The sequence below is a fragment of the Diaporthe batatas genome (assembly GCF_019321695.1).
Source record: "Diaporthe batatas strain CRI 302-4 chromosome Unknown Contig00004, whole genome shotgun sequence".
NCBI lineage: Eukaryota > Fungi > Ascomycota > Sordariomycetes > Diaporthales > Diaporthaceae > Diaporthe > Diaporthe batatas.
This window is the reverse complement of record NW_025408551.1, coordinates 12617-24200: the sequence shown is the minus strand read 5'-3', so window position 1 is coordinate 24200 and position 11584 is coordinate 12617. Positions and strand designations below refer to the sequence as shown.

General features: G+C 58.8%; 4 protein-coding genes across 4 annotated transcripts; 2 read left to right on the top strand and 2 right to left on the bottom strand.

Moving 5' to 3' along the window:
- Positions 1-723: 723 nt before the first annotated feature.
- Positions 724-5672, top strand: KVR01_004788 (uncharacterized protein). Its single transcript, XM_044791710.1, has 3 exons — positions 724-1001; positions 1317-1432; positions 1488-5672. The coding sequence occupies exons 1-3, from the start codon at positions 908-910 to the stop codon at positions 3168-3170; spliced, it is 1893 nt and encodes a 630-aa protein (XP_044646952.1). The 5' UTR covers positions 724-907; the 3' UTR covers positions 3171-5672.
- Positions 4354-5391, bottom strand: KVR01_004021 (ribonuclease; the record flags this gene model as incomplete). The annotated part of the gene is made up of 1 exon (XM_044785581.1): positions 4354-5391. One exon carries the CDS (start codon positions 5389-5391, stop codon positions 4354-4356), a length of 1038 nt encoding a protein of 345 aa, XP_044646185.1.
- Positions 5673-6604: 932 nt separating the features above from the next.
- Positions 6605-9602, top strand: KVR01_004356 (Zn(2+) transporter ZRT3). Its single transcript, XM_044791091.1, has 3 exons — positions 6605-7378; positions 7500-7630; positions 7687-9602. The coding sequence occupies exons 1-3, from the start codon at positions 7315-7317 to the stop codon at positions 9175-9177; spliced, it is 1686 nt and encodes a 561-aa protein (XP_044646520.1). The 5' UTR covers positions 6605-7314; the 3' UTR covers positions 9178-9602.
- On the bottom strand, positions 9579-11572 carry KVR01_004123 (uncharacterized protein). The gene is made up of 2 exons (XM_044789969.1): positions 11423-11572; positions 9579-11365 (listed from the first exon to the last, which is right to left on the bottom strand). The coding sequence occupies exons 1-2, from the start codon at positions 11502-11504 to the stop codon at positions 9882-9884; spliced, it is 1566 nt and encodes a 521-aa protein (XP_044646287.1). The 5' UTR covers positions 11505-11572; the 3' UTR covers positions 9579-9881.
- Positions 11573-11584: the final 12 nt, after the last annotated feature.

Below are 11584 nucleotides of genomic sequence, written 5' to 3'. Positions count from 1 at the left end.
TGTTAACAAGTTCATTATCACCTCGGACCTGGTCGTAAGCAAAAGAAAATGGCAAGTCTGCAAGTCCATTGATCTCCTTGTACCAGTCCTTGAGTTGCAGGAGCTACACTGGACCTAGGTAGACTTGTACCTAGGTAGACTACGCCATACATGAGCTCTCGCCACACTCGAATGCCGTCATATCCCGACACCTTGTAACGTGCCACATCTCAATACCTACTTAAGTACCTAGGTACCTAAGTACCTAGGTACTCACTCAATTCAGAAGCAGGCAAGCCGTCAATACCCCCTCATCCTCACACCACCAAGCCTGGCTGGTGCATGCACCTGTTTGTTCTTTCTTGGGAAGAGGCATCTGTCAGTTGCCGAGTCTTGTTACCATGGCATGGTCTACTGTAGATGCTGTCTTACAGTATGACGCAGAGCCTCCTGCTGTCGATCACAAGGAGCTGTCAGTTGAGGCAGGGGTTACTAGTCCTTCCCAAGCGTGAATACATACTACCTACCTAGGTACCTATGTAGGAGAGAGCCTCCAAGGCAAGTACTTAAGTACATACCTAAGTACCTAGGTACCTAGGTAGGTATGTACACAGCATCGGGCCGAGACTGGCCGGCAAAAGTCGACTCTTCTGTGTCGAAGACCACCCAGCCGCAATTGGCCCGTGCCCTGAAAACGGTCCACCTGAGCTCCTTTGCCGGTCACCTTGTAGGGGAGGCTACATACATACAGACTCTAGCGGTCCACTTTCATTCATCATCCCAGCATCAGCATCGCCTTACTTCAGCCTCTCAGCCTGCTGGTTCCAACAGAATAATCATTCATATTGGGGAGATATCAGCACGGTTTCAACGGCCTGGGTCGCACCTCTCAGCTCCCAATACTGTGCTGCATGGGCTTAAAGCCGTCATGGCTTACGCCCCGCGGAGGGACTTCGACAAGGGAGGTGGCAGAGGAGGGGATGAAGGAGGCTATGATGTCTACATGAAGGCCAAGGGCAGGCGTAAGTCCAGCTGAATGTTTCTTTGATGTTGAGTGAATTGTTTGGCCAGCTGCCAACCATGTCCCCGAGGTGCTGTCCCCAAGCTCATCTCGGGACCACCGCTGCACCTTGCTACTATCTAGATGCTCCTTTTCGCACTCGCTGCATCGCACTCGACACCTTCCCATGCTCTCACCTCGCCCTCCGTGAGGATCCCGCTCAGACATGGCTCCCACCACAATGAGGACTTATTTGGAGTTCTTTCGGGAGGATAGGCCCAGTACTGTTTCACTGTGTCAACAACTCAGACTTCCTGCTGACCGCTCTCAAATACAGGGCCCGTGACTGACTATGGCGCAACCGTCACCCACTGGATGCGCCAATGGCAGCCCAGATACAAGGGGTCCTACCGAGGCGAAGTCGAACGCCCAAGCCCCAGCTACTTGATAGATGTTGGTGATCCCCGAGGCTTTCTGGATGGACCAATTGACTGACCATGCTCCTCAGATGCTCCCACCAGCTGCCAGACCTTGCAACGCAGCAGACTCCGTACCAGGCCGATGGGTCCACCAGTCTCTCAACAAGGTCAAACACCCCGTGAATGTCGTCAGGTGGACACCAGAGGGTCGTCGTCTATTGACGGCCTCCAGTAGTGGAGAGTTCACGCTGTGGAATGGCACGGCCTTCAACTTCGAGACTATCATGCAGGCCCACGACTCCGCCATTCGTGCCCTCGAGTACTCCCACAGCGACGACTGGCTGATATCGGCAGATCATGACGGCGTCATCAAGTATTGGCAGCCCAACTTCAACAACGTCGAGAGCATCCGTGGCCACCACGACGCTATCAGGGACCTTGCTATGGCTCCCACCGACACCAAGTTCATCACCGCCTCGGATGATTCGACCTTGAAGATCTTCGACTTTGCCGCCGGCCGTGAGGACACGACGCTGACAGGCCACGGCTGGGACGCCAAGACCTGCGACTGGCATCCCAACAAGGGCCTTGTTGTCTCCGGCTCCAAGGACCATCTGGTCAAGCTCTGGGATCCTCGTAACGGCCGTTGTCTGACGACCCTGCATGGCCACAAGAACACTGTCACCAAGGTCATGTTCGAACGAGTTGTTGGTCTGTGTCTGGCCACTGCGGGGCGGGACCAGACTGCCCGAATCTTTGACCTGCGGATGATGCGAGATATCTGTCTGATCCGGGGCCACGAAAAGGATGTTTCTACCCTCACCTGGCATCCTGTCCATGCCAATCTCCTCAGCACCGGTGGCGGAGACGGCTCCCTGTTCCACTACCTCCTGGACGAGCCGAACACGCCTGAGGGAACATCGTCATCGGTTGCCGTCTACGACGCCCCTGACAAGGAGACAGCCCCTGCGCAGACAATCTACCCAGCTCACAAGGTTCCTTTCGCGCACGATATGGCCATCTGGTCGCTAGACTGGCACCCGCTTGGTCATATCCTGGCATCGGGCTCGAATGACCGTCTCACACGGTTCTGGACGCGCGCGAGGCCTGGCGACACGGATTATCTGAAAGACCAATATCATATTGGTGAGGCGGCGGCTATGGCGCATGGGACATTCGTTGGCTCAAAGAACCGGAGGCAGAGGCAAGAGGAGGAAGCTCAAGAGGCCGAGGACGAGATGGATGGGCTGGAGGACCAGAAGATGCCCCTCAAATCAGCGTCCGCATTCCCCGGAATCGGAATCCCCGGTCTGCCACTACCCGGCAGTGGTTCTTATGTTCCCCCGCCGCCCCCGATCCCTGGGGTCGGTGGTGCGCCGCCGCCGAATCTTCCATTCCCGATACCTCCTCCAAGTCTGAATGGCGTCCCTCCGCTGCTCCCCGGTATGGACCCGAACAACCCACCAGATCTCGCACAGATCGCCGAGATGATGAAGAAGGCTGGTATTCCTTTGCCGCCCCCTCCTGGCAGTGGAGTCGCCCCTCCACCACCGGGCTTACTGCCTCCAGGTCTCATCCCTCCGCCACCCAATTCTCAGCTTCCACCTGGCTTCGTACCTCCTCCAATCCCTGGTATGGGCGGTCCCGGAATGGATCGAGACCCCGGCGCTGGAGCTGATAATGGCTCGGTCCGGAGACGGGCACCGTTGCCCAGTCAGGAGGAGAGCCTGAAGATGGAGCAAAAGAGGGGCAACTACACTCGTGCACACTGAAGGACCTGCCTATGGACCTAGGGCCGTCGTGTAAGGATTGAAACACGGTACAGGGTTGCAGGCAACACCTATGCCCACAAAGCAACCCCTGAGACCTTGATTGTGGGGCTTCATGGGACCAAAGCTCATTGTTCAAGCAGTTCTGAAAAGTTGGCCGATTGCCCTCAACCCGACCTTTGAACCCCAGGGCCTAAGTATGGTCTGCACGACGGTCGACATGGCTGCTAGATTGCGCTCACGGGCAATCCCCAACCAAGCTCGTATGAGGTCCAATCCAGTCTTCTTTTGACTAAAGTCGGGGTTGTGGACGATACCGCCGAGCGCTGCTGGCAAGTAAGACCAGACAGGGGCGCTGAAGAGAATAACGAATGTGCCTTCACTGAAGGCAGGATGTGGATATGGCCGAATGGCAGGCATCTAGGTTGAAGCGGGGATTCGCATCCCTTAGTGGGGGGTTGGTTTGCTACAGGGTCGCAACTTGCGCACGCTGCTGGAACGGCTTGTGTGGTCAAAGTTGCGGTGTCGGCATGTCGCAGCCAAGCTCAGGAACAAGGCCACAACAGCTGGATGTGCATCTTGGGGGAGATCAGCAGGGAGGTAGCTACTATTTCGCATGGAAGGACTTTGACTTGATGATATCCCAAGCACTTGGAGACGCAAGCAGGTTGGGCATACAGGAATGCCAGTAGAGTATGCATAGTGAATAAGCACTGGCAATGCACAAACCTGTTGTTGATTCTCTACAGGTTTGGATCGTACCACATCATGGGCAGGTAGTCGAGTCTGAAGACAGACTGTGTCATTGACTATCTAAGCCCATCTACCGCCGCCTTGGCCAACGGCTGCTGGCTGACGGAGAGGTGGGGTGTTTCGTGATGCCGCCTCGTTGAAATCCCACATGCGATCAATATCAATCTGTGAGGCGCGCGCTCTTTCTTTCCAGGCCCGAAGCACTCGTCAAGCTCAACCTTCGAAATGCATATGCCTCGCAATGCCGCCATGATTATGAGAAACGAGATGATGCCACGCTTGAAAATGCACCCGTTTGACCATGTCCACTTGGTGGGTCATATTCCTCTCTCCTTATTCCTGGTCTTGCACCTCCAAATACGCCAATCTCATCATGTTGAAACAAAATAATCCCTCTTGCCCCCTCTTGCCCCCCCCCCCCAAAAAAGGTCAATCACTTGGCCGGAGCCACGAGCGCCTTGGGCCCCTCCTTGCCAAACGCCTTCTGCCTCTCTGCATACTCGCGGATGACTAGCGCACAGGTGTGCTCCGCGCATAGGCGCCGCCGCCGGGAGGCGGGCAGCTTGGAGGCGAACTCGAGGCCGCTGGCGCGCTCGACGGCCTCGAGGGGCACCTCGAAGTCGGTGATGGGCTTGTGGTTGGGGATGGGGGCGTTGGGCAGGACGAAGGCGCCGAGGGCAACGGGCCCGCCCGGGGAGCCGTCCTCGGCGAAGATGACCTTGTAGAAGTGGGTGGGCACGGCGACGTTGGGCGGGTTGCCGATCATCTCGTAGCGGACGTACCACTTGCCGTCGGCGGGGTCGCGACGGGGCAGGTACAGGGGCCCGGTGGCGATGCGCACGCTGGGGTAGCGGTCGGTCAGGCGGCGGCAAAAGTCCTCAAAGTGGGCCCAGTAGTCGCGGTTGAAGCCCTCGCCGACCTGGGGGCACATGTTGGACAGGTAGAAGGTGTCGTCCATGGCGCGCTGGCTCCACTTGCAGTCGGCGGCGGGGACCTGGTGGCCGCGGTCGAAGCCGGAGCGGAAGTAGTCTTTGAGCTTGGCCTTGAACTTGTCCGGGACGGAGGGGTCCTCGGCGAAGGCGCTGTGCTTACGGTCGCCCTCGCGCATGGCGAGCGACTCCGGGGTGATGTGCTCGACGACCCAGTGGGGGTTGCGCAGGCGGCGGTCGTAGGAGGAGACGAGGGCGGAGCGGGTGGCCAGGTCGGAGACGGGCCCGGGGAAGCCATACTCGAAGAGGCCGGCGGGGTTGACGGGGGCGTTGAGGGCGGCGGGCTGCGAGGACCAGACCTGCTGCGCCGGGACGGGCACGGGAGCTGTCTTTGGGGGTGTCCCGGTCGCAACGGTCGTGGTCGTGGTCGTGACGATTCTCGAGGGGGAGTCTTTCTTGTCTGGCCTCATGATAGCTGCAGTTACGGCGGCGCCAGTTCCAGCGCTCACAGCTGCGATGATTGCGAAGGTGGCTTTCGACATGGTGGCGGGCTGGGGCGTCGCGAGGACGACGGGGCCTCTTTTGCGATTTATACGGGGGCGCAGACGGGGGCTGCGTGGTGAGAGGGTGACGAGGTCAGGCGGGCGACAAGGCGGGCAACAGGCCTCTCTCACGCGGCTGAGGATGGGGCGTATGTAGCCTCGTGGGGTTAGGCTGAGCAGCTGAGGGCGTTTGTTGCTCTGGCTGGGCGGGCTTGGTGACTGGGCTGGGAAATTTTCGTCAGCCTTCCGGCCAGTGCTCCCAAGCACATGGCAGATGCAGCACGGGTCGTGTTGAGTCGAGGCGGGTCGAGTCGTGTCGCGCAGCGTGCCGTGGGGGTCTGGGCAGGGGCAGGGATGCAGCTTGGAGGGGCCAGTGCGCCTGCTGCCATAGCGGGTTAGCCCCGTGGAGGTACTCCGTATAGTTTGTCAATCTGCCGCCCTGCCGGCCTGTTAGCTGGCAGCCCACCTCTCTCATCTGATCTGGTTGCTGCCGTCGGTCGCTGACTGCTGTCGCTTGACCTCGGCGGGGCCCTCAGCTTGACCCTGGCGTCTTCACCTTTGGCTTCTGTGACTGTTTTGGTCGTGAGGCCTGTCTGACCACAACAAAAGAGGCCCCAAGACCCGATCGATCGTATTCTCTGGCGTGGCTGATGTCGACGGCAGAAGAGGACCAGACAACAGTATCACGAGTTGGAGAGAGAACCCTGATGGGGCCGGCACATCGAGGAAAAGCCTACGATGTAGTAGCCGGGGCTGACTCCTGACTGAGATGGCAATACCACACTTCTACAACTGCTGTGTAGCCGGATACTCGGTGAGGAGAGAAGGAATTGAAATGCACACAACAAAACATCAATATCTGTCAGATCAGCGGCATGCCATGCACATGGGGAGGTCACTCGGCCAATCCTTGGCTTCCAAGGTTATTACTGTGTTGGGCCCTCCAAGGCCCTCGTCGCAAGGGACCTCCCGGGGCGACGCACTGACGTGGGTTGGTTGTTAGCAGCAACCGCGCCAAGTGTGGATGGACAAGGGTGTGGGAAGGCAAGAAGGCTCCGTCACTCCGTCACTTTTTGGCCCGTAGGGACCAGAGAGGTTCTCGCTGGCCACAGGCACTGCAGGCTGCAGGCTGTTGTGCTGAAAAAAAGGCAGCTCGCCATTTGTCAGGGGCAACCCTGAGTCGCTGGGCCAGGCGGCCAGGCGGTCCAGAAGTGAACAAGCCCCACGCCGTTTCTGCTTTTCGCCGTACTGCGTAGCGGCGACAATATGACATCGACTAGACGCTGATGAATGCAGGTGGTCCATTGGCCTCCAGCCCGCCGGCCTGCCTACCTGCATACCTGCATACCTGCGATACACATCTGCTTCCTCCTGTTCCTAAGCCCAACAGATTCCGGCCGTCTGTGTCGGCCTGTCTGTCTGTCTGTCTGTCTGTCTGTCTGTCCATTCTACAACTTTCTGTCGTGTCGAATCTTTTTCCCCTTTCGGCCCTGCACGTCAACCCCAAAGCCACAGACGGCGGCGCCCTGCATCACCTCAAGTGCTTTGTGCGGCCATTTTACCCTACAAACCCTTTGTGTCAGTCGCATCCGGATTGTTGGGCACTTTGGGCACCAGGGCACTGCAGAACACCAGTCCGGACACGACGAGACGGGTAGGAGGGCAGAGACGCGCCTTCCACACTTCAAATCGCTGGTCAGCAGCACTGCAGCACTGCAGCACTGCAGCACCATCTCTTCCGCCCGCAGCCAGACCAGAAAACAACCCACAGGTCAAATCCCCAGCTTACTCCCGTCCAAAGGCTGCTCGAGTCCTCGCCTTGTCTCTTGTTCCCATTACACGCTCCAACCAGTACAGCCTGCAGTTCCAGGGCCCCTCAACGTCGGTGCCAGCAAGAGGGCCGGAGGGCTCTGACAGCCCATCATGGAGGTGGCAGAAGTGAGCAATGACACCCGCGGGTGGATCATGTGCGTTGTGAGCGGCATAGGTAGGTGATAACCTCCCCCCCCCCCCGACCTCTATCCTCCCGGCACGATGCCTTTAGGGGCTCTGGGCCGTGATCTTGAAACAAGTAGCATGTCTTGTACTAACGCCATACCTCTCGGCAGCCTGCGTCGTGGGCGCCTGTGTGATATGCGTCGACTTGTTGATCCGCTACATACCGGGCAAGCAAGACTTCCGCATACAGGACAGCAATTCCTTCTTGGCCTGCTCACTCAGTCTGAGTTTTGGTGTCATGGTATGCAGACCCTCCATCCACTCTGTCCAGTCTCGCTGACGAAGCCCAACCCACAGATATTCTCGGCACTGCATAGTATGCTGCCCGAGTCCGAAGAGTACTTGCGCAAGGACAAGTACGACTCGATGGATGCCGGCTTGATCATGATGGGGTGCTTTGTTGCCGGCTTTCTGGGGATCCAGGTTGTGTCGAGGCTGCTCCACCGCGTCATGCCCTCGCATGTGGTTGACTGCGATCACACCCACGACGACGCGGATGAAGCCGACGGCCATGCGAAGCACGATCACGCTCATGGTGCGAGCCGCCAGCCCTCGCGTATCGGTAGGGCGAGGACGCGGCTGTCGTCCCAGGGGAGAAGGGTAACCACCGTCACCAAGCTGCACGAAAATGGCCACGCACACTCGCATGCCCACGACGACTCCCACGGTCACCCGCGCGTCTCAGAGTCCACGCCGCTCCTATCATCTGCCGGGAACCAGCAGGCCAACGGACGCCCACATCCAGATCCCCAACAGCACGGCCTCTCGGCTGTTACGGACAGCCTGCATCAACAGACACTGGCTCCCAAGTATTCCTCTGCCAGCGTTGGTCGTCGCCCATCCCTCATTGACATGCGCGACCGCGTCATGTCCTTCGTCAAGGACACCAAGCGGACCTGTGATGTCGATGGCCCTTGCTTTGGTTACAGTGACCCCTGCGGGCAAGAGTGCTTCAAGCACGTGGCCTCGCGGTCCGCGGTGTCAAGGCAGAACTCACGCTCCCTTTCCCGCATGAACAAGAGCGTCTTTCAGCCTACAGCGCCGCTGTTCGAGAGGCTATCGGAGGAGGGTAGTGAGGTTGATTCGGGGGCGGCTTCACCTCTCAGCCCGCTCCGTCAGGCCGGCCGCAGCCGTTCACAGGAGGCAACGGCTGGGACCGGCCTCTACGACCACTACGATCACGATCAACATCACCACGATCACCACCCTCACCTAGAGGATGACTACTCCCATGACCACATGTCAGAGGCAAGCACCGATCTGGAAGCCCAAGACGGTGCAGCTCATCACCACCATGTCCCGGCCAATGCGTTTCTGTCCATCGGCCTGCAGACCGTCATCGCAATCGCGCTGCACAAGTTCCCCGAGGGCTTCATCACCTACGCCACCAACCACGCGAACCCCCAACTCGGTTTCAATGTCTTCATGGCTCTCTTTGTCCACAACATTGCCGAGGGGTTCGCCATGGCCCTTCCATTGTACATGGCTCTAGGTTCGCGCCTGAAAGCGATAGCCTGGTCCAGTCTTCTTGGCGGCTTCAGCCAGCCTATGGGAGCTGGCATAGCATGGCTGCTGTTCAGGTTCTTTGGCTCTGGCGGCGAGGTCGGAATTGACAATACCGCCTATGCGATCCTTTTCGCTGCCACGGCGGGCATCATGACGAGTGTTGCTCTGCAGCTCTTTGTCGAGAGCCTGAGTTTGAACCACAACCGCAACCTGAGCATCGCCTTTGCGTTCCTCGGCACGGTGCTCTTGGGAGTGAGCAATGCAATTGCCGGCCACCACTGAGTTTTGAGGTGACCTGGTGCTGGCACGTTTGTGTATCAGAATTAGTGGGGTTAGCACGAAGGGAGACTGTAATCGGCAGAGAAAACTCAGAATGAGCCATCCACACTCCAAAGGCGTGGTGGCAAGAGTGAATATCATATAGCACGGTGCATGGGTGGATAGATATGGTCAAAGCAGTGGGATTCTGGTTTTTTGGCGTGTTTTCCCCCGAGGAGCTTGGCAGCATCCGGGGTTTCGGGTACGGCGTATTCTTTTACAACGGTTTTTGTGGCAGGGTGGTGCAACTGGGAGTGGGAACACATTGGTCAAGGCGAATTCACCATTGCTTTTTAATCATCAGGGGATACCAAAATCGCCCCCCGGGGGAGGGGGTCCCCAAAGGAACCGGCACCACCTTCATATTGAATCAAAGCATTGTTATTATGACCTGTGAGAGTCTCTTGTTCATCTCTTTTCTTAAGAAGAGGGTGACTGTTCCAACAAGTTCGGCCAAGATGTTTGTAGCAACCCATTCGCCCCTCCGCGCCGCTGTTGTGATCAAATATGCCCCTTACGTGCGTCCACAACGACGTAATGCCACTTTTGTTTTTACCTATTGCGCCTGTTTCAAATCAAAAGGGTATCTCCATAAGCTCTGGTCCATCGAAATAGCAAAGAAGCAAACACCATCTATCTGTTCTCGTCTGGCCCTATCCATCTGTACCTCAAGCGTGGAGCAAGAGACTTGGGTCGATGGCCGAGTCACCCAGCTCAATTAGCTGCATCAAGTTCGCCTCTTCGCGGTCCCAGTCCGGCTGTGGCTGCGACGCAACGGACCTAGCGGCGGCGTCGCCATAGGCCAGACCCCAGTCGGGGGACTGCGGCTGCTCACCACCAGCGTCGGCGGGGCTGTCGCCCCAGACAACGTCCCCGTTGTGCAGTCGTGGGACCTCAGACTCGCCCAAAAGCAGGACCTCGGCGGCATGCTCGGGGTGCCGGGCCTGGACGTGGTTGTGGAGGTCGGCGTAGCGTATGAAGCGTGCGGCGCAGTCGGGTGCGGTGCAGACGATCTGGCGGCGCTCCTCGTTCGCGACGCCAGAGATCTCGTTAAGAAAACTGGCGGGGCCAGCGGCCTTGGGTGCGCAGGCCGTCAAGCCCGCGTCGGCCAGCGGGCGGGGCCTGCCCAGGTGCACAAAGAGAATGTGCTGCGCCATCCTGGCCTTGTCGACGAAGCCCTCGCCGCAGCCCTCCTCGGTCCAGTTCCAGTCCTCCAGGCCGGCGACGTCGAACGTGTTCACCTTGCCACAGACGAAGCGCTTGCCCTCGTGCGCGGAGCGGTAGTGGCTGTTCATGTTGGCCTTCTTGGTGAACTTCTTGGTGCAGCCCGGGAACGTACAGGGGACCGTCTTGCGGTCTTCGACCGACAGCCCGGAGTGGTACATCTCCATGTGCTGCTCCAGATGATAGGCGCCCGAGAACCTGACGTCGCAGAAGATGCAGTTGACGTGGTCCTGCCGCATGTGCGCGTCCAGCAGGAACTGCGTCGTGAAGCCCACGGGCTGCTTGGTCTCGTCGCCCGGGTTGTTGGCGGCGTCCTCGCAGCACTCGCCGCACCAGAACCGGATCTCCCCGTGGTCCCGCTCGGCGTGGCTCCGCAGCGAGTTGGCCGAGTCGTACGACGCGCCGCAGCCCTCGTGCGTGCACGGGTACGCCTTCTTGCCCTCGTGCTCCTTGAGGATGTGCCGCTGGAGCGTCTGGTGCTTGCGGAATGACTGGTTGCACGGCGGGTAGTCCCTGCACCGGAACCGCTCCTGGCCCTCGTGCACCGCCTGGTGCCGGCGCAGCCTGGTGCCCGTCGCGAAGGACTTGTCGCATTTGTCGCACTTGTACTTGGTCTCCTTGGTGTGGGAGATGAGGTGGAGCTTCAGGTGCTTGCTCTCGGTGTAGTCTTTGTCGCAGCCCTCGTGGGTGCACTTGTACGGTCGCTCGTTGGTGTGGGAGCGCAAGTGGGCCACGAGGCGTGCGGGCCGGTTGAAGGTCTTGGGGCAGCCCGGCCAGGTGCATTTGCTCGTCTTTTGCTCGGAGGGGTAGTTGCGCCTCTTGGAGGCTCGTGAGGTCGCGCTCACAACAGTCGGGGAGGTCTGGGCCTCGGCTGGTGTCTGGACGCTCGTAGCATCATCGCTGCCGATGTGAGAAACGCTGTCTTCGGCTGCAGTTTGGTTAGCGACAAGGTGCAATGGCGGTAGGGCGAGGCGATTGTGCATGCCTGTGCTGATTTCAGGGCCCGAATCAACCAATTGCCGTTTCGATGGGCCCTCAGATGCCTCGTCATCTGCCTTGCGCTTCATTTTGACGCTCGCAACTTGGCGGCGTGCAGTAGGCAAGTGCAGTGGAGCAAGATGAATCGAGCGTCGGTCTTTAAGTGCTT

Coding starts and splice junctions, on each gene's coding strand:
- KVR01_004788 (XM_044791710.1), top strand. CDS start 908: ATGGCTTACGCCCCGCGGAGGGACTTCGACAAGGGAGGTGGCAGAGGA. Junction 1,002..1,316: donor CATGAAGGCCAAGGGCAGGC/GTAAGTCCAGCT, acceptor TCTCAAATACAG/GGCCCGTGACTGACTATGGC. Junction 1,433..1,487: donor GCCCCAGCTACTTGATAGAT/GTTGGTGATCCC, acceptor CATGCTCCTCAG/ATGCTCCCACCAGCTGCCAG.
- KVR01_004123 (XM_044789969.1), bottom strand. CDS start 11,504: ATGAAGCGCAAGGCAGATGACGAGGCATCTGAGGGCCCATCGAAACGG. Junction 11,366..11,422: donor GGGCCCTGAAATCAGCACAG/GCATGCACAATC, acceptor ACCAAACTGCAG/CCGAAGACAGCGTTTCTCAC.
- KVR01_004356 (XM_044791091.1), top strand. CDS start 7,315: ATGGAGGTGGCAGAAGTGAGCAATGACACCCGCGGGTGGATCATGTGC. Junction 7,379..7,499: donor GTGCGTTGTGAGCGGCATAG/GTAGGTGATAAC, acceptor ACCTCTCGGCAG/CCTGCGTCGTGGGCGCCTGT. Junction 7,631..7,686: donor GTCTGAGTTTTGGTGTCATG/GTATGCAGACCC, acceptor CCCAACCCACAG/ATATTCTCGGCACTGCATAG.